This window comes from Sander vitreus, chromosome 21 (assembly GCF_031162955.1).
Source record: "Sander vitreus isolate 19-12246 chromosome 21, sanVit1, whole genome shotgun sequence".
Lineage (NCBI taxonomy): Eukaryota > Metazoa > Chordata > Actinopteri > Perciformes > Percidae > Sander > Sander vitreus.
In genome coordinates, this window is record NC_135875.1 from 5,598,093 (window position 1) to 5,625,606 (window position 27,514).

The window sequence follows — 27,514 nt, forward strand, 5'->3', positions numbered from 1 at the left end:
GCTGACGAATAAAAATATTGTTTTATGTCTGTGGTACAATCCGAAAGAGACTCGCGCCAATAACACGAAAGCTGATTGGCTGCGATATAAGTTGCACGTCTCATTTGTAGTTATATTTGGACTAGCGAAAGAAAGAACTACAACACCACGGAATAAAAAAAAAGAGCATCAGAGGTAGCGTTGTATGTAAGTAGGAAAATTAAGACCTGTTTAAAATTATTTAAGACCTAGAACACAATACTTGAGTGAACTTAAGACATTTTAAAGGTGCAATATGTAATACTGACAGCTAGAGTTTAAAATAGTTACTGCAGTACAAATTGAAAATACTGGGGGCCGGGCCCTTGATCAAGCATTTGTGTTTGTTTTTTTTATTATTACTTTATTAGCCTAATTGGGTGGGGAGAAAGCTATGCCATAATCAGAAATATTATCTATACAGGCTATATTTAGGCCAAAGTAACAAATGTGTCCAAAAAGTTACACAAGTTTGACTACAGTTACAAAAAGTCTCCGCCTCTCGCACGCATCACACCGGGCCTGCTGAGCTTAAGTGCAACATGGAGCTTGAGGATGTAAAGAAAAAAAGAAAAACAGGAGACTTACCTTTGAGCAATTTTGGAGGAATTCGGAGGTATGGAACCATTTTAAACAAGTCGTGGGCAGTGACAACATATGTGTCGTGTGCATTAAGTGCGGCACGCTGCTCGCCTATGACAGCAAATAAAACGGGGACTTGGACGATGAACAGACACATGAAGCAGGCTCGCCGTGGCAGAAAAGATGATAGTCAGCCTTCAACGTCCTCTTTTGTTACTTCTCCAAGCATAGGCTACCCCTGAGGGCGAGGCAAGCCCTCACAGAGAAATGCGTTGAGTTTTTTTTTCATTCGGATCCATTTGCGATCCATTCCATTCTGATTAAACAAACAGCGCGGTTTACATGCTTCGTCCTTGTTGCATTATTCATTAAGATCATTTTAAACAGATTTCTGCAGTTCAAACAACTCTGAATTGTAGGCCTAGTTGAGAACGTCAGTTATAACGGCCCACGTATTAAAAAAGTGTCGGGTTGAAATCGGGCTCGGGCTCATAATTCCAGTTAATGTGTCGGGCCGGACCGGGCCGGGCTCGGACACAACGTGCACGGGCTTGGGTAGGGTTGGGCTTGATTTTTTGGGCCCGATCTAAGCTCTATCCTCCGGTAACGTTAGCCGATAGCAGGGTTAGCATGGCGGCGTTAGCCAGGACCAGTCAGGATCACTTTACTGGCTGTGTCTTAATTGTTTTTGCAAGTAACTAACTCGGGTACTCTAGCTATATAATTCAATGTGAGTACACAAATGTTGAAATGAGATAAAATGCCCGTCCCTTGTAGCCGTGATAAATTAGCCTAAAGCTAATGCTTACTTGTTCAGGAAGAAATTAGCCAACTCTGCGTCCTTTTGGGCTCTAAGCTGTCTCCATCTTTCAAATACATCTCCAATACTTACCCAGGATTTGTTACGTCTCTGGTCACGCAACTGATAGAAACATGCAGTTTTTTTAGGTTGGGTAGAATCTATATCCGTTGATCCTGTTAGTTTGTTTGCTGCTTTTATGGCTGTACCAACGTTACAGCTGTAGCATGCTGAGTTTATGTTTTTAGAGGTATATCTGGCAACCCGGCCTGGCTGACAAACTGGGCAGTTGATAACAACACAGGCCAAAACACAAACAGAAATTCCGTCACGGAACGGAAATTTCAAAAGGAGAAAATACTGGCATTAGCATTGTTGTCAGAAAAGATAGTATTTCAACTTAGCATGTTTCCTTAATATCTGATGACGCATTGGGGTCATTTTTGGATTTATTACAGTAAATATATTACATATTGGAGCTTTAAGGCCTACAATTTTGATTTTGAAATTTTAGACTTTTTAATCCTATGATATACGATATATAAAAATATATAGTTACAGTGTAGCACAAAACTGACCCATGTTCTGTAGAAAACAGAAAACACAGAGGAGAAATTACATGCACAGTACATGTATGTACAGTGTGTATGTATACATATGTACAGATATTGATCTCCATCTTGCAGAATATACATATACATTTTGCTGGTCGTCAAAATAAGAAGCCACTCATGATAAGATGTTACTACCTCAGCCATTTATTTCTTAAACATAAGAAAGAAGAGACTTCTCCAAGGTAGGAAAAATAACATTGCAATTTAAAATCAAGTGCACTTCAACAATGTCTCATCCTGTAAGGGAGCCGTCCCTTCCTACTGTGTGAAGTGAGATACACAAATTGAAAAAACAATCTAAAGAATCAATCTTTCCTGTAAGGCTTTGGGTGGGGTGCTGTGTTCGTCGAGATGTCAGTGGCGGTAACGAATATATATATGGATATACCTATAAATAGCCAATCCAAAAATCCCAACAATGTCCTCCGCGACATCTTCACACAAACAGAAATGTGACATGGTAAGACGTCAACTGTGTAATGGACTCCAGGAGAAGTCAGGCAGTGGGCTCATTTGTGCTAAAACTCCTGCTTTAAGCTGTTTATCAGAATGGGAGCAAGAAGAAGAAGAAGATGGCAGCTCTGCACTTCACCTGGGCCAAACAGTATTTGTAAGTAATTTCCGGTGTTTGTTTGAACACTCAAGAGTACCAGATGGATGGAGTTTATTGCATCGTGGACAACTTCGATAAGTTCAGCCAGATGAGTTTCCATGATGTAAGATATCGACTGTCAGTCACAGAGGGTTTAAACATCTCAGGTTTTTGCCTACTTCAGCGCAGATGGCTGAGATACGCCACATGGGACTGCACAAAGTCAATTTAATGTACTTTTCTGTGATAAAAAAAACACTACCTGGCTCTCTCCGAATGATTAAATCCTCCTCTCCACTCTGGTAACTCATTCTGTTTTCAAAAAGCACTGTGAATAAATTACAATTACCGCCTGGTCCAGTTACCGTTATAGGTGACTCATCCAAAAACAACACGGATAATGACGTACTGTGTTTAGCTCAATGGTTAGGTCGATAGAAGTAGGTCATAATCACGTTTTCATGATTTCCTACTGTACAAAAAATAGCCTTCTTTATTAGCAGAGAAAACATATAGAACCTAATCAACTTACATCCTTGTAATACGACACATCTAAAGGAAAAATCAACTAAAGAAGGAAGAAGGAGAGAAGAAGTAATCTGCAATATCAACTCACGAGATCCAATATCAAACAATGTCCTATTTATATAGTAGGCCAGTTAAGACGGTAAAATGCAGCAATTCACAACTGCCTTAGTGCGTGTTACATACTCAGTATATATAACAATGTACATCAATGGCATTTCACATTTGACATTCTCAATAATACATAAAGTACTGTACCTGGAGTATAACCCACAAAACGATGCTGGTACCTTGTTAAACAAAACAAAGGAAATCTTGACATTACAGGGTTTCAAAGTAAGGAGTGCCATTTGACAGAAAAAAAATGGGTGGTTGGATTGTACCTCTTTATGATGTCAAATTATTAGAAAATAACGTTGTTGAACAGCAGGTGGCAGTGTTTGTCTGTTACTCAATGCATAAAAAAGAGTGCGAAGCCAGCGGTGTAGCCATCATAGACGCTTTCTTCTTTTTTAGGAATACTATGTTGCATTTTTGCTTCACCCAAAAAGGAAGAGCTGTACAATTTTGCCGTGTAAATAGTAGATACGAAATGTGACAGAAAACATCTACCATGGCTAGTTTGGCTAGTGTTTCTACCTATCAAGACTCGATCTTGGGAGCCACAAACTGTCAATGATTATATCAATAAGCAGGTTGGTGTAGGCAGTTGATTCTATAAAGTACATACCCTCATCCTGGACCGACTTTACCCCAATAATTCTCAAATTTAAAAAACACATACTTTGATGCAAAAGTCAACAAGAAATACTGAAATTGCCTTTTGTGAATTCAGAAGGAGGGCAGTATTGTGGAGCAGATGTGAATATTTATATGAGTGATACCCGAGTCCATGTGAATGAAAAAAAGCCAATCACGAACTTTGAAATAGACTTTTGGAACAGTACAGATTGTCTCCTACCTCACCTACTTGGCACAAGACAATCTTGGTGTTTAACGTGTTTGTGTGAGGTCACAGAGGTAAGTGGTCTCTCTGTCTTTTGTAATATAAATCTACTCCATGACTTTATTGTTGTGTGGTTTGGGGTTCATGACAAGGTGGTGGGGAAATGCAGTGTGACACGTGCGCTAAATTATACTTGAAAATGGTCTCAAATTCAAGCTCGCCGGATGCAAAACAGGAAGCAGCGCTTGCAAGATGTGTGAAATCAAAGTGCAATGCTTTGCAGATCTAAAACATTTTACAAGTGCATGAGATGACCAAACGAAGGGAACAACCTGTACGTGACCCAGCACTTGGAGCCAGAACCAGTGCAAACTTCTTACGTCACCCCATGAGAGACATCACTGCACTCATGTTCTCACTCAGCAAAGTTTAAGACAGTTTGCCCTCACTTCTAACTCCCTGTGATAATATTCCCTTCTCAGACTTGTCCTCCAGGCCAATAACGAGTCAGAGGCTACAGCAACACTTGGCATTTCAATGCATGTTTTGAGATCGTATTTGAAGATCGGATCTTATGAGATCAGGCTGTATTTATTATAGGGCTGTCAAACGATTACATTTTCTTAATCGCGATTAATCGTTGAATTTCTATAGTTAATCGCAATTAATGTTTTATCACGATTAAAATTTTATTATTTTGCATTTCAGAACAGTTTTAAGTACATATTAACAATGTAAAGCAATTCTTACCAGTGGATCTTGATTGGGAATCAAATGAATGCAAAGAAATGACTTTATGAACTTGATTTTAAGATTTGTATTTGTTTATTATATTTGAATCTAGAGTCAATATTAGGGTTGGGTATTGTTTGGTTTGGATACCGGTGCTAAAGCGGTACTTTTAAAACGGTACTTTTAAAACAGTACCGGTGCCTTAATGGTTCCTGAACCGATACTTTTTAAGAAAGTTAAAAAAAGAAGGGTACTAAACAGTTGGCGACATTAAAGAATGACTTGTTTATTGCTAAGGCCATATCATCAAAATTAAATGTTTAATTATAATGTACTCACTATAACAATAACTTATTTCACTAGTAAATAGCTGTTGAATGACAAAAACAACCACCAGATGGGAAAAGGGCATTTAACAACAACTTTAAATGCACCACGAGAGTGTAAATTACCAGTTTCATTGAACGCACCGTCTGTGTTTTTCCGACAACGGCAGCTACAGATTGTTACATCCCGGTGTTGAATCCTCTACAGTCCAACTTGAATTAGACTAGTCTAAAAGTGAAATGAAGGGCTAAGATCACAGACCAGTCTTAAAATAATTTGGTCGAAAAGTACCTGAACAGATCCCCCTAGTGGACAGGCTGCTGCCTGCTAAATGTGAATATATTTGAGTGATATTTGTGTTTTGCGGCTCAAAACATTGCATTGAAATATAAAGTGTAGCTGGAGATTAAGTTCATTCTCATGCAGAGAAACAGAAATAACGATCTTCACAGAAAACGTCCAACTTCTGTAAATGTTCTGCGGGATGAATATGTATCCTTGGACATGATGTAATATGCCGGATAATCCGTATGCATCTTATGCTGCCACCTGCATCTTGCTGTATATTATGAATAAATTACCATGGGAACTTAAAACTGTACAAAGCATTAGTAAACACAATGATCACATGCCCCTGTATCCCAGCTTGGAAAAAAACCCTGCTATCATAAGCAAGTTTTGCACAATTGTGATAAGATACATCACAATCACACGCAACATTTTACATGTACATTATATTTGAATATGAATGTACATGTAATCAACCGTGGACAGCAGAAAGAATGCAGGAGCTAATCCTTGATGCCATATACAAATATAACATGATATATAAAGACTTAGGACAGACTGACGATACCTACACGTTATAGACACATTGCTCATACATTCATATATGTCAACACTTAAATATGTATATACAGTATACATGTATATATTCATATGTATACAGATATATCAAAGGAGGAATAAATAGTGCCATTAATGGGGTGAGACAACCTAGTTTCCGCTCGCCTCTCTACTGAGACAACTATCGCTCTGGATTCATGCTAACATGCCCCGAGGCCATTTGTTAATATGCAATCTGATGTGAGGGACAAAGTGAACTCTTTTCTGAGTGATGCTGGTGGTCATCCAGCTCAACAGCTCTGCTTTCCCATCTCAAACCGCCTGCACTTTGATGGGAATTTGTCTCAAAAACAACTCTTTTTTTAAAACACTCCATTGCCGTCCTTCCTGGCACTAGGTTTAGTTTACAGTAATAGATACTTTCAAAATGTATTGTTGAACTACTGTTAGCCTATATGTAACAACTACAGCCTGGATAGTCGTATTTAGATGTGAGTACATTCTATATATCTGATGGGGGTATTGACATATATTGCAATGCGTAAGTACATACAAACAAAAAGTGTGATGTGACCCTGTGTGTGCATAAAGTCAGGCATTATTAATTACTCTATGACACACACACTTAGGAGTGAGACATGTTGTGTATGGACCTCTGACAAAACTGTGTTGATGAGACAGTGGTGTTGGATACTGACCGAATGGCTGTGTCAGGGAAGTGGCAGTGGACAACTCTCTGGCGTGATGACTGGAACTTTCAGTTGGAAGAGTTGGTGGCATCCTTCCCTGGTGATGCATCTGACTGTTAAAACTAAAAGGCCTCTAGTTTGAAGGTGGTAAACTGGTGAAAATCGGTTTTGTTTTGCTTGGAAAACAATGAAAACGATTTAGCGATTCCCAAAATATTTGAAGACTCATTTTCTGTCGATCAACTAATTGAATATTCAACTATCATTGCGCTGTATTTATGTTTATTGTGTCGTCTCAGTGCAGCAGCGCAAGAAATACTGCTCAACTGGATAACAGGTAGCATTTATCAGCCATGATCAAATCTCAACTTTAGGTTTATTCACCAAAAGATGAGGAACAAGAGATTAAGCGGTGTTGATGTTGTTCGGGCCTTCTAGTGAGTCTTCACAATATGTGTGTAAAAAAGCTTTTCAAAATTAGCTGGCTTAGTGGGGACCGTCAGTGTCTACACAGGATGTGGTCAGAGCAGAGGTGTGACCAGATCTCGTCCACGACATTAAACAAGTGCAGAGCAGACACTAGTAGACAAGTCTAACCTGGTTGGTCTTTTAATACATCTGGCTTTTAAGATGAGTCTGGTTTGGACCTCTAAATTAGCATAGAAGATCCCCCGCCCATCCAAAGTCGACTCTGAGTTCACTTTTGCAGAGTGGTAGCGGAGTTGCAATTGTACAAAGCTGCCGGTAAAACACAGCGTTAGAACGTTAGAGGGTACGGCTGCTCTCTCTCTCTCTCTCTCTCTCTCTCTCTCTCTCACTTGTGCCCCACACACACACACACACACACACACACACACACACACACACACACACACACACACACACACACACAGGTTTGTGGCACTATCTTTGTGGGGACCTGTCATTGACATAATGCATTCACTAGCCCCTTACCCTAACCTTAACCATCATAACTAAATGTCTAACCTTAACCCTTACCCTCACCCTAACCATAACCTAATTCTATCCCTAATCCTACAACCAAGTGTTAACCCCCAAACAGCCCTTTAAACTTGTGGGGTCCAGCATTTTGGCCCCACAAAGCCGTCGGGACCCCACAAGTATACTGGACTCCCGGTTTTTGGACCCCACGAATATAGTTAAACAAGCCCACACACACACACAGGTTTGTGGCACTATCTTTGTGGGGACCTGTCAATGACATAATGCATTCACTAGCCCCTTACCCTAACCTTAACCATCACACACACACAGCGCAGCGTGCAGTTCAGTGTGGCGCTGACTTGCGCAGATCGCTCTGTCTTTTTTTAAATGAGTTGGAAGCAGAAAGCAAAACCTAACTTTACTTTTAATGATATTAAACAAAGAGAAATGTTCTCCCCTCGTCTTAAAATGGCCATAAATCGATACAAGAGCAGCCTACTTCCTTGTTTACTGCTGCAATGAAACACTTGGTTACGTTGGAACCTTGGTTCTCTGAGTAAAGACTATCTTCCCAGTCATATTTCTTAATTGAAGTTTTCTTTAAAATAGTGTTAAAATCTCATCTCGTTCTCGTGAGCTGAGTGTCTCGTCACACCCCTAGTTCAGAGTGTAGGTCATCTGCGTTTTGGCAGCGTTCAGAGCCCAAAACACAATCAATGTAGTTACACGTGTAAAACTATGAATGTAAAAACACACTTGTTTAAAGCGTAAGTGGAGCCCAAGCCGCTACGTGGCCTGTGTAGACAGCTGGGCTGATTAAAATAGGATTATATCTGTTCTGTCTGAAAAGCGCCCACTGTGTAGACAAGCCGTACGTCTGTTCAGTCCCTTAACTAACTAAGCTCTGCAAAAATGTTACAGTGCTTATTAAAAGTGTTTCCCACTAGTATAACACTTGCCTCTAACACACAAACCGAACCAGCAGATTGTGTTTAGTGTATTTATCAACCTCTTCTTTTCTCCATAAAATGAAAGTTGGTGAGTAAAATGACTCAATTATAATAACTTCAAAAGACTTCCACTCTTACTATTTCCAATGCAGGAGGAAATTTAATTAGTAAATACGCCACTTTGGAAATTAAATCCTGTATATTAGCTCATTTGAAGGTTTTTTTAAGAGGATATTCAGTCCAATGTTGCTCTCACATATTGTACTGCAGGCTGATTGAGCTCAATGGCAAACCGAAATAACGTCACATTTAGCTCTAATGAACATTCGTCAAATCAGCAGCTAAATATGTCCTGCTACATGAACGACCTGTTATTTTTAATTAGCACGACCTTTGCTGTCGCTGTTCCTGCTGCCGTGTGCCTCAGTGATACAACGACTGACAAATGTAACGCTACCGTCGTCAAACTAGAGGCCGGAGAGAGTCGAGGATGCCGAGCTACAGCTTGCATTAGAGCGTGAATCATTTGTGTTTGTGCATTAAATATCTGCCCCTAAAGGTAGAAGAGAATTTTAAGGATCGAGAGGGCCAACAAAACTCTGAGTTTTTGTTTTTTTTGTTCAGTTTTCATGGAATGTTTTGGGATTTTCCTCTATCCATTCGCATATTTTGTCTGCATCATGTGTGGCCGTCGACTTTTTAATATCTAAGAGTTCATGTGGGATTTATAGAGTCGTCCTGCTGGCGGAGACATCACTGATATTCCCGGCAGTGGAAAACTATGGAATGATTGTGCTATAATCTTCTATTTAAGGAAACTCTTAAAAATCAGGGCAAAGTTTTCACCTTCTCAACTTGCGGAGGATTGAAGGAATGCTTTAAGGTACCGCTTTCGGGAGCTAGCAGCGAAACGTCTGCACATCTGTGTGGAGTTTAAAAAAGGGGGAAGTATGTGAGATCACACTCTTTGTAGGAGCAGGCAGAGGACTGACACACGTCCTCTTTAGGAGCAGCAGTGGCAGACGTGAACTGAAGATTTATAAACGAAAATGTGTGAGATTGTGTGTGTGCATGAGGAATAATCGTCTACACAGATAAATGCATGTATGTTTGTGTTTCAGAATACCCCTTGGTGGGTCAGATGGGTGCTGGTTTGGTCAGGGCGGGGTCCGAGAGCAGCTGAACGCCTGTGAAAGGCATGATGGGAGGAGACAGGGCAGAGGGTCTGTCCTGCTTTCATTTGGTCTTTAGTTTGCCCACCTCCCCGTTCAGCTTGCCCTCCTTTGCCAGCTTCTCGTTAAGTTGGCACAGTTGGCGAAGGAAGCCGTCGTTGGGACCAATTTCTCTCTTATGCCTCACGGTGGCCACCGCCAGCCGGGCATCCATTTTGTGGCGCAGCATGAGGTAAGCAACAACCATGGTAGGGGAGCGGCTGTAGCCTTCTCTGCAGTGTACGTACACTTTCCCTGGAGGGAACAAATAGAGAATAGAACGACAAGATGAGTGCTACTGTATATGTGGTGCAGAATCACAAAAAAAAACATACACCACCAAGAAATGCTGAGTCTTAGCTTGAGTCATTTAAAGGATCGACTACAATATGTACATCTTGCTGTCAACAGATGCCACATAAAGATCGAAACAAACAATCAGCAACAAACCAAAATCAGCTCTTAGCCCATTGGTTCATTCTGAAGACCTAACAAATTAAAAAACGGCTCAGGAGTATTTACTTTTATTTTAAGAAAAAGGTTCAGTAATTTCCCAAAACAGCTGGTCACTGTCGTTTTTAGCAAGTATCACTCAAATAGAAGGAAAGGGTGCATTTGTTGAAGACTATTTTTAGCGGCGGAGAGAGAATCAATGTCTTAAACAACGGCTCCCTTTTACAAGTCTGTGTATCTGTTTGGTGCGACAATATCCCAGCATCATGTTCCGTTGAACATGGATTTCTTATCTGTAATATCACAATCCAAATCATATCTATAACGTTAGCAAATCTTATGGAGTGCAGAGCAAAGTTTTGGTGAGCAGGCGTATGGAGAACAGAGATGTGGGGTGTCCGATCCATGGGAAAGAGACGGAAAACATTTAAAATTCACTCGTCACTCGTGCCGTTTAACGGGGCTCAGCTCACACAGAAACTTTTCTTTTTTCTTCATCTTTTTTTTTTTTTTTTTTAGAAATCTTTCTAAATGCAAAGTAGGGCGCAGAGTCTAGACATACATTTTACAACATCTTAGTTCTGAAAGGAAGTTAGTTAAAATCACGTAGGAAAAAAGCAATCAGCGATCATCCCTTCAATCGTCGATATATGGTCCCATCGCCAATCAGCACAAGCTGACAAAATGTTATATGAAAAACATTCAAAAGATATTGCTTTACACACAAAGCGATAACTGAACATTTAACAGTGACACAAGATTAGAACTTGGAAAATGTATGTTTCCTTTATCCATATCTTTAAAGAACCTTAAAAAGAATGTTAAATATCAAATTTACAAAGAAACACAAAGAAGAGTAAAAGTGTTTGGGGAACATATGCTGTGATCAAAGTTGCCTCGCGGAGCATCTTCTGTGCCAGGAAATGCAAATACAAGACCTGACCCCTGCTGCAGACTCGGCAAAGTCAATCATCTTCACTGCACCCACATCCTTCATGAAGAGTCTGTATGTGTGTGTGTGTGTGTGTGTGTGTGTGTGTGTGTGTGTGTGCAGAAAATACATGTATGTTCTCTGTCCTGCATTTATATTTTCCTGTCTGTATACCCATCTGTGTGTGAATCCTGACTTGCTTCTGTTTGTGTATCTAACTTACACTTTCAGAAACCCCATGAGGGACCTGACCTGGCGAGCTTCACAGAGTGGCTGATGTGCCGGGCTCTGGTCAGATCTGCAGAGTCTGCACTTTATTTGAAACCCAACACTGCTCTGTGTCCCCCTCCCAGTATTACCCCCAGCATCTCTCCCCTCTCCTCTCTGTAGTATAATCTCCTTCTATCCCTCTCCTCCTCTGCCAATAAAATGACCTCTTAAATATCTAATCACCACAGATCAATGTTGATTCTACTGTATCCTGTTGTTGGACACGCAGGATCTCTGGCTCACGACTTCACTCATTCGCTAGTCTATATCGACGACGTTTCATTTTCAGGGATTGTTCAGGTGCCGCCGTCACCTCCCGCTTTCTTTGTGTTGGCATTTTAAACTCCGGTGGATTTCTGAGGACTATGGTTAACTGCTCCTCAGATCTCTGCAGGGTAAATCCAGACAGCTAGCTAGACTATCTGTCCAATCGGAGTTTTCTGTTGCGCGACTAAAACAACTTTTTAACAAGCACATGTTCCACCAAAACAAGTTCCTTCCCAAGGCTATTTTGCAGAGGCACCGTGGCTCCGTCCGGCACTTAGCACCACCCAAGACGATTGTGATTGGTTTAAAGAAATGCCAATAAACCAGAGCACGTTTTTCTCCCATCCCGAAATGCTGTGTGGACTAGCCAGACCCTCTTCCGCAGCGCTGTGGAGGAAGGTCTGGCAATGCGAGACTACTCACTCGCTAGTAGAGCTGTCACCTCCTATTTGAAATTTGAACGTGGAGAAAAATGTAATCTTCAAACTGTTATGACCTGTACGAATTCAAAATTTAATAATCTATAAGCGCAGCCAGTTTGAAGTAGTTTTCCCTGTGGTCCAGCAGAGGGTGCTCGTTGCATGAGCTAACAAATAAAGCGAATAAATATTATATGAAGCTAACAGATGTAGCCAATGAATACATGTCAAGGAGGACCCTTGCGAGCAAAGCTGTGCTGATCAGATAATCATGACATGGAGGCATCTAAGAAGCAGTGCATGGAAGTGTTTTGGGTTCTGCACCGTAGATGGCAAAATTACCCAACAAAGATAAAACTGTTTGCCAAATTCGTAAAAATCAGCTGCCTTAGTCTGCAATGACAACAAATCAGAGGACTCGCTTTCTAGTTGCCACCCAAGCGGGACAGCGGAGACGAGTGGAGCAACGTATAGATCAGACTCACACATTGTGCTGTATGGGTCAGTGTTTCCGTTATATACATTATGCTGAATTTCATAAAATGTCATGAAGTCGCAATTTCGCAAATCTGTGGAGCTTTCTGCTCCACTGAATTCAAACAAACTATCATCTGCTTTTTCTCCACTTTGAGGGTGAGCACTTTTACGTGTAGCCGTGCAACATATACGATTTTTTCAAAGTCTACCAGTGGTGGCGGACTTGTTGGACCATGTGAACACAGCGTCCCTCTTTCATTCCTTCGACCAGCTTCTTGAAAAGGTCGGCGTAGCGATGTGTGCACATATCAAAAAAACTGTTGAGATCCAAGTCTTTGATAATGTTTAAAAGTAGCTGTGTTTCTCCTTCTTATCGGGTCTGCAGCCTTGCAAACTGGTGGCTGGTTGGTTTGTGTACAGCAACCATAGCAACGCACAGAGCTGACCATTAGCCTGCGGTAAAAACCCAGATTGAGACGCATATTCCGAATGCGCTGTATACATGTCCAAAGAATGCCTCTAAAACCCGAATTACACCGGAATATCCCACATGTCTTAATCGGAAAATGCTTTATTCGGAAAAAAGGCCTTATTCTGAATATCCAACTGGGATATGCTGTTTACATGACCCGTATCAAATTCGGAATATTGTCATATTCGGAATAATAGTGGAATATTGGTGTGCATGTAAACGTACTGAATGACTCGCAAGGTCATGGCAACCAAACAGCGCAAGTAAAGCATTTTCTCCTCGGGCAGAGTGACAATCAGAGGCGAAGGCTTAGACGGCTGATTTACCATGAAAACTTACGAAATAGGACTGCTACAGTAGCTTGGAAAAAATAGCTATTATGCTATATAATAGCTAATTCAGATATGGGGCACTGAATTTGATGAATTTACTGTTTATCAGACCACAAATGAGACACGAGTTAGCTAGCTAGCACACCCCGCGGTCCCTCTGCCTCACTCCCTGCCGCTAGGAGACTACTTCGCTGTAAGGGGAGCGGGAGGCAGCTCCGGAGACGGACCTTGAAACTAGCTACAGTACTAGCTAGCTACTAGCTAAACTATGGAAGTTATTAATTAAAATTGCAGCTCTGGCTATTTGAAAATCGCAATTTGAGATTTGAAAGAGGCTCTGTAGCGCTAACTGCAGATCCGTCATTTGATCTATTCTTAATATATATAAAAGAAAAAGAAAAAAACATTGATCATTGCCCCTTTTAGTGATGATAATTTTGCTGATAGTTTCTACCTATAATATTTAGATGAAAGTATGCAATGTGAGCTTGACCACTTATTGTAACACACAGTAACCTCATGTCTTCATTATGGCGGACACGTAGGAAAAATGCACCGATGCAGTTCCTCATTAAAATCCCGGCCCTGTGACCTTTACGGAGCTTGCAGCGAGTGGGGTCACAACATGTCAAATATAATGTTGCACAATGTCAAACTACATACAGCAGCACCAGGCAGCAGAGTAGAGGTATCATCCTCCCTCATCCTCCCACTGCTCTGCTCTCCTCCACAGTCCTTGTTACAGTTGCTCTTCACTCCTGATTTACCACGGTGCTCGTGAACCTTTGCCAAACTGTCTGGAAATGAAGACGCTTCTCTGTGTCGTGGCTGACAATAAATCCATGTTATAAAATACAGGGTTCACCACACTAATTAAACACATCCCTCACGTGCGGTGACAAAATAATATAATATAATAATAAATGTAGTTGCAGCTTTGGGAGAGCTGGGGGGGGGATGGGTGATGCCTCCTGGGATTGATTATTCTTTCAGTCTATATATTCTGCTCTCCAAGATGCTGCACAACACATGTGAGATGTTAAAATACACTACACCTGACTTCGTAGATATATCAAATAGCTAATTTTAGACTTTACTCCCTTGTGATTTCTGCATTTTGACCATTTGTCATACATTGTTTCATTGTTTTATTCTGCTTCCAAGTCCAAAAGTGTCATATCGCCTTTTTAACACATCGTGGGTCACAATGAGGTGGATTTGGTGCTACAGGTGTGTTATGCATGGGACATTTCGACATGATCTGATAATGGAATATGGAGCAGGGCTCAGGAGTGTGTCAGATTTAGCCTGAGATGCTCAAGGCCTTATTATCTCCTGTGTTCACTTTAAGATCCACTACAATGAGGCGTAGAGAGTGAATCATTACCAGATGTCTTAAATTGTGTATCCTTTGTTAGACAAGTAACAATAGGAGCTTGTTTTCATGTCTAAACATGTGGAGACAAATTACTTTTTAAGTGGGAGCTACTGAAGTGAGAACGGCACTGTTCTCCCCTTTGATCTCCCTTTGACATAAACTCTCAAATCTCTTCGGTGCATTTGCACGTACTGATGACAAGTGATATAACATTTTCTGCCAATATCCGCTAAATTATAAATTTTATGCTCACTTTGGCCGTACTGTAGTCTATATCCACGTCGTGCTGCTGAGCAGGTAGTGTACAGGGTGTTTTCTAGAGCTTTTTAGAGCTGGAAACAAAGCTATGAGAGCAGTGAGAGTGAACCAAATCAAAGAAAAAATTAGCTGAAAGATGCAAGATTTGTCTGTAGAGGTAAGAGCTAATACTTCTCTTTGAGGTCATCATTATAAGCAACAACTTTCGCATACAAGTAGTGATCCAATGCCAATACAAAATATTGATTTTATCCGTTCTTAGCATTTAGCCCATCAGCCCAGTTGACCAACTGACCAATCAGGCCACCTAAACAGCGCAACATTAAAGTCTCCACCTCTCACACTTCACAGGTCAAAATAAACTCACCTTTGCCATTATTGTGTGCGAGGGCCTTGTCAATAAAATCGGCCCCCTCCTCAAAGAAGGCACTGAGGTTGAACTGCTCCGTGTCGTTGGCCTGGATACCGTGGTACGTGATGCCCGTGCCGGCGTAGAAGTCCACACTGGTGTTGACATGCATGAAGGAGGTGCCCTCCGCCACGTTGAGGATGTGCGTCACTCCGAGTTTTTGCAGACGCATTGCATTCTGGGCTACGAACCTGGGTGTGCAGGATCAGAGTGGAAAAATACATTCATTTGACTACTTTAGCAAGTTGCTGATGTCTGTGATAAGTCTGCTGCATTTAAAAAAAACAAAGTCTGTACACCAGTAAAAATGTTGATGGTGAAATAAAACGTTGAGTATGGAGCAGACATCGAAGACAAATAACAGCACTAATAATACCAGCAAAGGAGTGTGTCAGCACAATTTATTTTAAAGTGATATTTGGACAATGTAGGTTGCATCTTTCACAACCACTCTACCTGCGTTTCAGGGAACACTGTGCTGGCAGTATCACAGCATCTCTTCATAAACAGCCAAATATAATCTTCACAACTTTATTATCTGCTGGGAGCTGTAGAAGCACTTTTGCTTTAAAACAGTACTCAAATGTGTCTTTTCATTAGGGCTGCACCATAAATAGTTTGTTTTATCGTCATCACGATCAACTTGCGCAGTAAACACATTGCGAGAGACCGTGATTTTTTTGAGTTAGTTGAAAGAGAGTATCAGTAGAAAACGACACTTTAAAATGGAGCAATTACTTCTTTTTTTTTAATGGTGCTTTCTGTGTTCAGGTCAATTCAATAAAAGAATGTAGGAAATGATTTCCTTTCGGTGTTTTAAATTCAACAAGCAATTTGTTAACTTTGAGCAGAACACTGAAAAAAGCAGAAAGGCAGAACTGAGTACACTTTATTTAAGTAATATCATTATCGCATACTGCATATTTTCCCTAATATCATGCAGCCCTACTTTTTTATGTTTCTGTAGTGCAATTAAATTATTTATAATTGCTTTAATTCATAATTTAATCTAGAAAATGTAGTAAAAAGTGAAAGTCCATCACAAGTTCCCACAGCCAAGGCCCATTTCCACTTGTTGCTGTTGAGAAGAGCTAATTAATCTGATTGTGTACACCTGTTCTTTTCCCCTTGAAAAAAAGCCCTATAAGGTTGTGAGAAGAGGTCCAATCAGGCAAAATAAGTTAACCCACACGCGCAGGTGGACCCTGTGAATCTGCTGCCTTTCTTGTTGGATGTTTCTTGTTAGACTTTAGTCTATAAAATTTCAGAAAATAGGGAAACAATGCCCATCACAAGATCCCAGAGTCCAAGGTGACATCTTCCAACAGTCTGAAATCCAAAGAAATTGAATTAACAATCGTGTAAAGCCTGATAGACATTAAAGTTGTCGTGGCCACAGTCGAATGGCAGAATTGTCCAGAGTCCAGTTACTCACAGTGTTTAGTCAGAGAAGAACACAGCTTACCTACCAGAGAGATCTTGGCCACGCTGGACCACAACTAGCCTGGGAAAACCCTGACGAGCTTCCGGCAAATTTGAGATTTGCTCTGCAAGTCCTTCTGGCCAAGAGCCCATTCAAGCCCATTTCCAATTTTTCCAAATTGAGGCACCAATCACAACCGTTGAGGCGGGCTTTACACCAATCACAAACGTTGAGGCGGGCTTTACACCAATCACAACCGTCGAGGCGGGCTTTACACGATGACGATAGCGCAGCGATGGCGAGCAGCTTTTTGTTCAACATGACGGCCACCGAAGCGCAGCAACCCGTTGATGCCGCTGTCGCTGCTACGTCACCCGAATCGTTGGTCTGATTGGTTGAAGGACTATCCAATGCACCCAGAGGCATTTGACCGGCGTCCGTTGGTGACGCCCCTTTGGAAATGAGCTGCGAATGAACCTTGCCCAGACCAAGGTGTCAACCAGGCTAGACCACAACACTTCAACTACTAGAATAGACGCACACACTCAGGTGGCATTATGATAGCAAAACTGTTGACATGTCCTATTGATAAAAGCTGTGTGCATATAAAAGCATGTCACTCTAAAACAAAGTAAAAACTAAGTTTCAATTTTGTATTCAAATAAAGTAATGAATAGGGAGGCAGGAGAAGGAGGAAGAACGTGAAAGCAATGGATTACAAAGGGGAAAGAATAATGCCATGGAAACCAAGTATTTGACATCTTTATACATTTTCAAGCAGGACAAGAAAGACATGGCTAAAGAGCTTCACCTCCATCTTTATCTACTCAAGTTCGAGGAAACAATCCATCTGCTCTGCACTACTGCTCTTTGTTTGTAGGAAACAATACCACATATTAGGCCTATACACAGCAAACAAACCATAACAAAGCAATACAGGGTTTTGGCTGCTCCAGCCTGCCTGGCTCAATGCCTGTGTACACTGTTACGATTCAACCTGGCTGAAGGCACTGCCCATTGATTTGAAATGAAATGCTTCTTTTGTATGTGTTGTATTAAAGTTTTATGGAACATTTAGTGTCACTAATTAGGTGTGCGGAATTTATGTTTTAAACAACAAAACACTGCACCACATTGTTCTCTCTCTCCGCTCTACAGCTAATAGAGACACAAATCATGACTTCAGAACAGTGTACTGTATTTAACGTGTGTCTTCGTTTCTCCAGTGTTACCTCTTTCACCATTAAATGTATTTAAAAAAAAAAGTTATTTCATAAAATTTCACAAAATTGGATTTATGCCAAAGCTGTGATTACCGCATTATTATGGATCCCACGTAACGTCTAGGCAAGTCCCGCCCTACGAAGCAACTCGATTGGTTGGGGTTTGGCATTGACCTCGAGTGGTTAAGGTTAGGATAGCCGATTGGTCAGGGGATAGGACCTGAACAAATCGGGTTACGTTACCTTGCATAAGCATGGACGCCTGGCCAATAGTAGTGTGTGAATGCTATTGAAGGGCGGGTCTTGCCTAGAAGTTGGGTTCCATAATAATGCGTGATTACCTGTATAGTGACAACGTAATGTTATAAGCAAAGATGTATAATATTTTAAATTCTATAAAAGATTCAAGAGTCTACATTTGCTTTACTTTTATCCCAAACTCAGAACCCATCCGCCATCGGTCCGATGATGATGATTAAAGTGCTCATATTATGCTCATTTTCAGGTTCATAATTGTATTTAGAGATTGTACCAGAATAGGTTTATGTGGTTTAATTTTCAGAAAAAAACATATTTGTTATACTGCACATTGCTGCAGCTCCTCTTTTCATCCTGTGTGTTGAGCTCTCTGTTTTAGCTACAGAGTGAGACATCTCACTTCAGTACCATCTTTGCTGGGAGTCGCACATACACAGTAAGTACTGCTAGCTTGTCAGTTGCAGAGTATGAGGGAGTGCCACGCTAGCAGCTAGGCGAGCATTATAACGTGTGTTACAAAGTGACGCACGTTTGTCTCTGAAGTAAAGGCTGGACTACAATAGAGCTGTTTGGAGCAGTTTGTGAACAGTGTTTTCTGTTGGAAATGGTAAGTCCCTTTGGGGTGGACTTTGGTCTTTTTCACTTTGTAAACCTATAACGTGCACAAAAAGATATATAACACAATAAAGGAAATGGGAAAAGCCAAAAAGCATAATATGAGCACTTTAAGCCTCTGGGTTTTGCTGGTAAATGCCCTTGGAAATGTAAGTTGTCTTTGTTATAAAAAAATAAAGAACAAATAAACCGATTTCTGGATTCCTACTGTAGCCAGCGGATATCCGGGCCAAGACTTCCTCTTCCGGGTTCGATCCCAACTTGAGAATGGAGTTGGAGATGAGAGAGGACTGATCTCTATAAACAGATATACAGTATGCTCATGAATGCAAATAAATAAGCAGCTAATAAAAAGCTGAATCGCCGTAAGATGATAGCTGATGGGTTCCGAGATTCCAATTCGGCCAATGCGCTCCGCCTCATTGCATTGCATGCAACCAAAGCCTGCTCGAACATGACTGATCAATACTGCTCGGACTACAAACTGAAACCAGAAATCTTCCGATACCAAAATGTTGTCCAGCATTAATGCGCAGATATGTGGTTATAGAGATTACTTTTAGGCCAAAGAAGGCTAAATCTTCATGTAACATGTTCCTCCTGACAGTGCTGTGTGTTTTTATTGCTGTGTATCTGCTTACAGTCAGTATTAGGCTGTGAGGCGAGGCTAGGTGACCCTGGACAGTTCCCTAGAGACAACTCCCTCTGCAACAACTAATTAAAAAAAATCCTCTCTGCCACCATTTTGCTTTATGGCCATTGAAGGAGACCATCTGTTTGTGTGTCAGCAGAGACTCAGAATTCATAATATTCCTATTCCTATATATAGTATTTTATTCAGAATACGTTGTGTATATTTAGACGTATGTGCATAAACGATTGAGTAAATGCCTACATGTACAGTATAAGAACTTATAATGCAACATAAGTAATGTGCATCTGTGTGGAAGGGGAAGTGACTGTACCCTTTGGCAGCACTTTTCACATTTACTGTACTTTACTGTACAACACAATGCAGAGGCACACACTCTGGTTCAAGCGAGTTCACAGCCAATGGCTCCCTTCCTATTTACCTGCCCTGTCCCAGCCTCCTCCACCCTGGGATCTGCAGTCCCACAACATCCATTATTAAAGACCAGCTTCACAAAAGAGCCAAAGTGTTTCTCAACGCAAACACACCACACCTTAAGTGTGTCCCTGAGCTGCACACGGTGGGTTCATAGTGCTGACTACGACTGATCTGAAGACAGTGCAAGGGGTGTGAGTTCTCGAAAATACACTCATAACACATTTAAGGGATGGGGACATTTTTCTGACTAGTTCATCAAAGTGCCAGGGGTTATTGACATCGCTCACACATGATCATTTTTAAAACTCTATTGTATTACTGCAGTGGTACTGGTTCACCTGGATGGGCCTGGATTTGTTTCCCATCCCCCTCCCAGGTGTCTGTTATCTATTAATCTCTTCTGGATAATGTATTGCTTTGTCCCTACGATTAGTTATCTTTTAGGAGAATATAAACTAGCAGCAGTGGTTTATGTGGATAAAGTCCGTACATATAATTTAAATTGCAATTAAGATATATACAATTGCAATGCAAAAAAGATAACAAATGCAGATGCATACAGGGCAACAAAAAGGTGTGATGAGTATGAAATTGATTTGGAGTTTGGACTGATCTATTAGCAAGCATACAGACTGAAAGCAGCCCTGCGTTAAAACAACACAAGGCCGTTGAGGTACCAGTGAGACATTAAATACAATCTAACTTGAGCAACTGATCTGTGAATGTGAAAGCTTATCAGACGCAAAAACACTACACAGCGGTTTGTAATATACTTATAAAATGATTTTACAATGCGGGGAAGTTATCATGGCGCCAACTTTATTCTCTTTTGTTGTGAGGTAAACAGTAAAAAAAAAAAAAAATCCACCAGGAACTTGTGCTTGCATGCATATGATTCGCAACCGAAGCGCCTTGGCAGATGACGTTGGCATAAACTGAGCCAACTTTTTTGGGGTATTTTTTTTTGTTTGCCTGAGCCCACTGTGTAAGGTAAGCAAAGCTAAGTCTTCAGGGACTTTAAAGGCCCTGAAAAAATACTTTCTCAGTCAGCTTCGTGCTATGAGTAATGGGTTTCTACGAGGACAACGTTGGAACAGTTTTGGTTTTAAGTGGGTGGGGCTCAGTACTTCCACGCACCGATCCCAATTTACCTTTAAACATGTGAATCAAAATGTGATGACAGTGGGGGGGTTTGCCTATTCAATCTAATGAAACCACACCTGAGAGTTAAACGCTTCAGCTGTGTCTGAAATCCCTCTATTTAATATATAGTATAGTGCACTATATTTAAGGTAGGCCATTTTACTTGTCTGAATATAGTGCCCTCAACAATCCCACAATGCAACGTTCTGCATTTTACAGATGTGAAAATGACCGCTGTGAGCTTTCAGTAGCGACGCAAAATAATTATGATTAGTAAGTCTCCAAAATCTCAATTTACTGCTTACTATCAAGTGTCTAATATAATATAAGAAGAAGGGAACGAGTGATTTCGTACACATCCTTACTGAATAACACCTAAACATCATGGGTTATTTTTTTTTATTAACTAAGCTATAATGTGTTTTCATGAGTGCCAGAAGAACAATCCTATATTTAATTTTGTCCCGGTTGTTGCTTTAAAGTATAGATCGTAGCCTAAAATAGTTCACGGGACCATTTCCCTATGGGGGGGGGGGCATCCCGTGATAAGAGACATTAATGAATATTTAAGGACAAAGCTTCTTTTTCTAATTTAAGTCTTGAACTGTAATCGATGATTGCTGGCCAGCTACATAATTGTAACAAGGTACAACTAATAAACAGGATACATCAGCCTAAAGGCTTAGTGGGTCCCAGTGGTGGAAATAGTGGACAAGGTGCAGGGTTTAATCAACAATCAATACCACCTCACCCTGCCTGAGCCATTTGTAATATCACACGTTACATTCCGCTGCCCTTTCGACTTTTTTGGACTGCCTATGATGTACTTTAATGGTAAAAAAAAGAAAACTAATTACCCCACCATACTGAACATGGCCATTGATAAGAGAGAGTAAAAAGAAATGCTTCTTTGAATGATTATAAAAGAACACAATTTCCTCATCCGAAATTAAAATCTCTTCTTCAAAGCACATTAGAGTCTCTCTTTCAAACCCACAGCACTGTCTGATCAGCTTCAGCTGCACACGACTGCCAGCACTTTGTTTGCAGACTTGGCCGGGGCAGACTGGCATATTCAGATTGATTTTTGTCGTAGCACTGAGGTACAGTAATGTGCTTGTATTCCTCCACCACTCTCTTGGCAGTGACTGGAGCCAAATGATGGGCTGTACAGAGACACTACGTTTCTCAGGGGCATCCCTGAATCCGTTCTCCATCACAAATCCATAAAAGTGAGATTAAGAGCTGCTCTGTAAAAGCTTATATTACATTACAGCACAGCAAAGTGTATTTGAAAATTATATTTCCTGTAACTGTTTTTATTCCTCGACGGCTGTTCCGACAAATTTGACACTTGATACCTAAAAAATGATTTCTAGTATCTGTGATCTTTTTAGATGTAATTGCTTGCAGAAGATGTGAGATTACAAAATAAAAAAAATACTCTGTATTTTTGATATTGAAAGTGGCTCATGTACTGTATATTGGGGTGTCTTTCCCCACATGACGCCTAAAAATACCTCAGACTCTGTATAAAGATGGACGACGCGTCTCCACGTCCTCCCACTGTACAAAAGTGAAGCCAAAATATCTTGGATACAGGCACTGCCATTTTGTAATTTTGGATCCAGAGTCTGCACAGTAGTGATCGGTAGGGTTGGGCATCGTTTGGATTTGAACAATTCTGATTCCAATTCTTCCTTTGGATTCCGGTTCTTATCGATTCTCGATTCGGATTCTTTGAGGGGTGGAGTTGAAACGGGTCACATGCCTGTTTTCACAAATAAGAGGAAAGTTTTATTTTGATTCAATGGTGGTTTGCAGTTTTACCGAGCTTTTTTAATGTAAAATAAAGCCACACTAGAGCCATTGCTGTGCTCCATGGATGCAACACAACAAGCGCCTGGCCGCTACGGAAACCAAAACTTGAGCATATTAAATTGGGAAGTGATGATCAGATTTGAAACCAAATCCTCCAAACGATTCCAATAAAGAAACGATTCCACTGGAATCGTCATTTTCGAAACGATTCCAAGTAGGAATCGGTTCTCGATGCCCAATCACAGTGATCGGGCAGTGGAGCGGCGGTATCGAAGTCCCGCCCATACACCGGTCCGACCAATTGCGAGTCAATCCCAGCTGTCAATCATGATGTTTCACTCCGTTTTTATAGCACTAAATAACTAATAAAAACCAAACAATTGAACAAACATCAGCGTGATAGGAACTACCTTAAATGACAGAAACCATCTTTGGGAGAAAATGATATGACATGTACTTTGATTTTTTTTCATGTCCCATCTGCTAACACGGAGGGGGCGGGGTTTATGACCTGAACTGCAGACAGCCACCAGGGGGCGATCGAGATGTTTTGGCTTCAATAATACAGTTTATGCATCTACCCCTGGTTTGGACAGGTAGCAGGAGAGGTGCCAGTTCACCTCCTGGGCACTGTCCATTACTACATGTCTATGGATCCTGTGTGTGCGTGTGTGTAATGTAAAAACAACAGAGTGTGAAAATTTAATTCCCCCATAGAGGGAGTGATAAAGTGCTTCTTTTTTGTTTATGGATTTTTGAGGCCGATACTGTTCTTGATATTTATCAAGAACAGTATATAATATATTATATTTAACCTCAAAAATCCAGTTTCAGTCGGGCTATAGATCTATAGATCATATAAGTAAACGAGTGTAAGAATCTTACACACAAAGGTTCGAAACCCAGCCGTTGTGAACTTTTCATTATGCTTATTCATTATCAAAGTACGGCTTACAAACAGTAACACATCAATTGTGACTGCCATGATCTGAATATCAGCTTCTAATGACTGTAAGTGTACTGACAAACTGAGGAACGCTGTGTATTTGTATTTGTGCGTAATATGCTACATCTCATACACAATCTGTACACATCTGTGCAAGAAGTACCAGGGATTGCTTTTACTGGAACACCGAGCTGTAAATTCTCAAAGAGTTGGCATGTTCATTACAAAGCCAATAGCATCCAGTCAACCAACAACCATGGATTTATGGTTCGCCCTCTGCCATGTTTAATATACAAATACATAATGTAGGCTATACACTGTATGCATATGTGTCTGTGTGCTCAGCACCTTTCACTGCTTGATACAGGTGTTGGAATTAAATTCCACAGCAGCTATTTATTTGTCTCATAATGAGATTATACAATGTGTAATTTATGTTTTCCTTTGTTGAGATAGGGAACTTAATATTTTTGGTTTTTAGATTGCCGGTCGGACAAAACAATTTAAGGACATTACTATGGGCTTTAGGAAATTGTGTTTACTGTTTTTCTGACATTTGTGCTTAAAAAATAACCACCATTTATCAAAAATATTTGCAAATTAGTTTTCTGTTGATAGACTAATCGAGTAAATCGACTGTTTCCTCGATTGTTTCCTCTCTAAAATAAGAAAATATAATTTCTTGTGCTATCTACTCGCAGTAAATGATGATAGTCAGCGCTGGGTGGCCTCACAACAGGTTTATTATCTCTACACAAGTTGTTCATGTTCTCAGAAAAACAGCCTATTTTTTTTTCTTCGTAAAAGCTTACACTATCATAAATGGGTTTTGACACTTGTATAGGATTTATTTGGGAGCGGCTCGACGAAGACGTGATTACATGGCAGTAATAGGCTACTAATGATGGAGGGATTCATTGAGTAAAGGGGTCTTTGTGTCCGTCCTGTGTCCGGATGTGAATCCAGGCGTGTGTACTGTGAATTAAAAGGGAAACATGATTATGCCTCCAAAATACTATTATTAGGCTATTATATTATGCTATTATGTTACACTGTCCACCTGTCTGGCTGCTGAGGCACATTTCCGCTGCTGATATTTCGAGAACAACCCAATTTGTTGACAACAACAGGCTGTCGCCTCCTCCATGATGATAGTGGAGACACCAAAATAGCAACGGCTTGTCATCTGCTTGCCCGGACATGCGACACTGTTGTTATTATCGCGTCTGGTCGGTGGATGGGGCGCGAGCATCTAAAAAAATAAATAAATATCCTTACCTGTCTGAGTCAAACAAGCATAATGAAATGATGAATGACTCACGCGTTACCGATGTATATTCGGGGGAAGACCTCGTTGAAGTGTTGTGTCGGTAAACTGTAGAAGCCGCTGCCGTTTGTCAGGAGCTCGTTGAGTTGTTGGTAGGTAACGTTAACCTCGCCGCCGGGAGCCGGGGCATCCGCCGGTGGTTGCTGTTTTGCAGGACTCAGGTGTTTCTTCATGGCTCTTCTTTTCCCCTCCTAACTAACGTTAGATAACAGCCAGCTCCAGACTCGTGTATTCATCTGCATTTTACATTCGCAAGTGAGTCGTGCGCGAGCTGTCTTCTTGTCTACAAGGTGTCTGATGATGAGGCGGGAGCGTTTTTCTTTCTCTAACAGCTTCTCCTATTAACGTCAAGTACGACGGAGTTGTAACAGGTAGTTCCGGTCAACAACTTTCAAAATAAACACATTTTTATTAAAGTGCTCTAAATGAATGTGTTAATAAAGGCGTGAATAAAAGCAATAATGTTGGATAAAATCGTTAAACCACAATAGCCGTATTGCCAGTGGTGAAACTAAGTAGACTAAATTTACTCATGTAGGCTACAATTTTGAGGTAGAGCTGCTTGTAGGCTGCTTTAGTATTTCCATTTTATGCTAATGTGTAGGCTACTTCTACTTCACTAAAATTATTTGGGAGCTTTAGTTACTTACAGATTTAGATTATATTTAGATTTATAAATCAACTCATGTATGATGCAATTAATAGATAAAGTAATCAAGCAGTATATAAAGTAGTTCAATTACACCCCATCTGCTGCAACATTAAAAGTGGCATATTAAAGGTGCTCTAAGCGATGTCACGCGTTTTTTTAGGCGACAACATTTTTTGTTGCATAGGCCTACAGCAAACATCTCCTCACTATCCGCTAGCTGCCTGTCCCCTGAACACACTGTAAAAAAAACGCGGTCTCTGTAGACAGCCCAGGCTCCACAAACAGCAACAAAAACAAACTGCGCCAACCTGCACCACCAAACATAACAAGCAGTGTTCCAGCCAATAACCAACAAGAAGGATTTGGGGGTGGGGGATGGGGGGGTTAGTGCGCGGAAGTTAGGGGGAGGGGACGGGATGAGGAGGAGGGAGGGGCAAGCTAGACTTTGTTTTGTTTTGACAATAGGTGAGGCGTTCAAGATGAACTGCGCCTCGCCTGTAAAGTGGACGAGAGCAGGCGGCAGCAGCCGGAGGCAGAGACAGAAAGCCACGGTCAAGTCGGACAGTTTTCAGCCGATACCAGCAGCCTTCAGGATGAGCAGGAAGTCACATAAACACTCACATCATGTTAGGTCCGATTCTGATTTAATAAAATGTTATCAGACCCATACATCAGTGTGTACCCAGTCTCCAGTTGTTTTTTATTAAGATAGAGTAGCTGTCAAAATGCTCTACATGCGATCTGTTGCTGATTTGAATTAACAACAGACTGTAGATGATCCGTAATCTGAACAGATTTAGTCTCTCTGACTTCTAAATGTCACCATCAGCCATACAACATGTGGTTTGTAGAGAATAAGCCTTTAAATCAGACAAATAGTTAAAATCCCTCCAAATCAAAATCACTAAAACGTTTATATAGAACGTCATCATGTTGAGTTGATTCTGAACCAATCAGCTGTTAGATCAGCTGAGAGGCCGGCGTTTCCCAGCATGCCCTGGGTCCGCCTGGGTCGTGCAGTCGGAGAAAAGCAACTACGCTCCCTGTGTCTCAAAACTGCGGCCGCCTTGATCTCGTGAGGTTAACGCTGCCCACGTGTGCATGACGTCAGAGCAAGTCGGGATCAAGTCTGACACAAATCTAACCGCCATGCATTGGGCGGCGATCGCCGGTGATCGATTCTGCGCAGACCCGGCTCATCTTGAACGAGCCTAATACTTCGAACGTCAACAAGAAGTGATATCACCCAACATCGCTTAGAGCACCTTTAATGCATCACTGATTATAATCCAGTAATATAAAATATACAATTCTGAAATGGGCCATTTTGTAATTTCTTACATTTTATTTATTAGCTGCAGTCATTATGTTTTTCATTACACTATACTAAGTCAGTTTTTCTTTATTGCCTATTTGAAAAATAAATGACAGAAGCAGGCATTGCAGTGCTTTTATTTTAAAGACTAAATCGTGCAACTTCCGGTTCTCTTCCGTCTGATTGTGGCTCACTGGACGCAGCTGCCTCTCTCCTCCACTATCTCCAGCAGACACACCCCACCGGCAGTCAGACACTCAGGAGACCGGAGCTGGACCCG

General features: G+C 41.0%; 1 protein-coding gene across 1 annotated transcript; it reads right to left on the bottom strand.

Annotated features, from left to right (window-relative positions):
• Window positions 1-7,524: 7,524 nt before the first annotated feature.
• On the bottom strand, window positions 7,525-25,579 carry dusp3a (dual specificity phosphatase 3a). Its single transcript, XM_078278601.1, has 3 exons — window positions 25,262-25,579; window positions 15,401-15,633; window positions 7,525-10,031 (listed from the first exon to the last, which is right to left on the bottom strand). The coding sequence occupies exons 1-3, from the start codon at window positions 25,438-25,440 to the stop codon at window positions 9,802-9,804; spliced, it is 642 nt and encodes a 213-aa protein (XP_078134727.1). The 5' UTR covers window positions 25,441-25,579; the 3' UTR covers window positions 7,525-9,801.
• Window positions 25,580-27,514: the final 1,935 nt, after the last annotated feature.

Excerpts from the sequence above, each read along its gene's own strand:
- dusp3a (XM_078278601.1), bottom strand. The coding sequence starts at position 25,440 with ATGAAGAAACACCTGAGTCCTGCAAAACAGCAACCACCGGCGGATGCC. Across the intron at positions 15,634-25,261 it reads CGAATATACATCGGTAACGC|GTTCGTAGCCCAGAATGCAA; the intron begins GTGAGTCATTCA and ends CTGCACACCCAG. Across the intron at positions 10,032-15,400 it reads CGCACACAATAATGGCAAAG|GGAAAGTGTACGTACACTGC; the intron begins GTGAGTTTATTT and ends TGTTCCCTCCAG.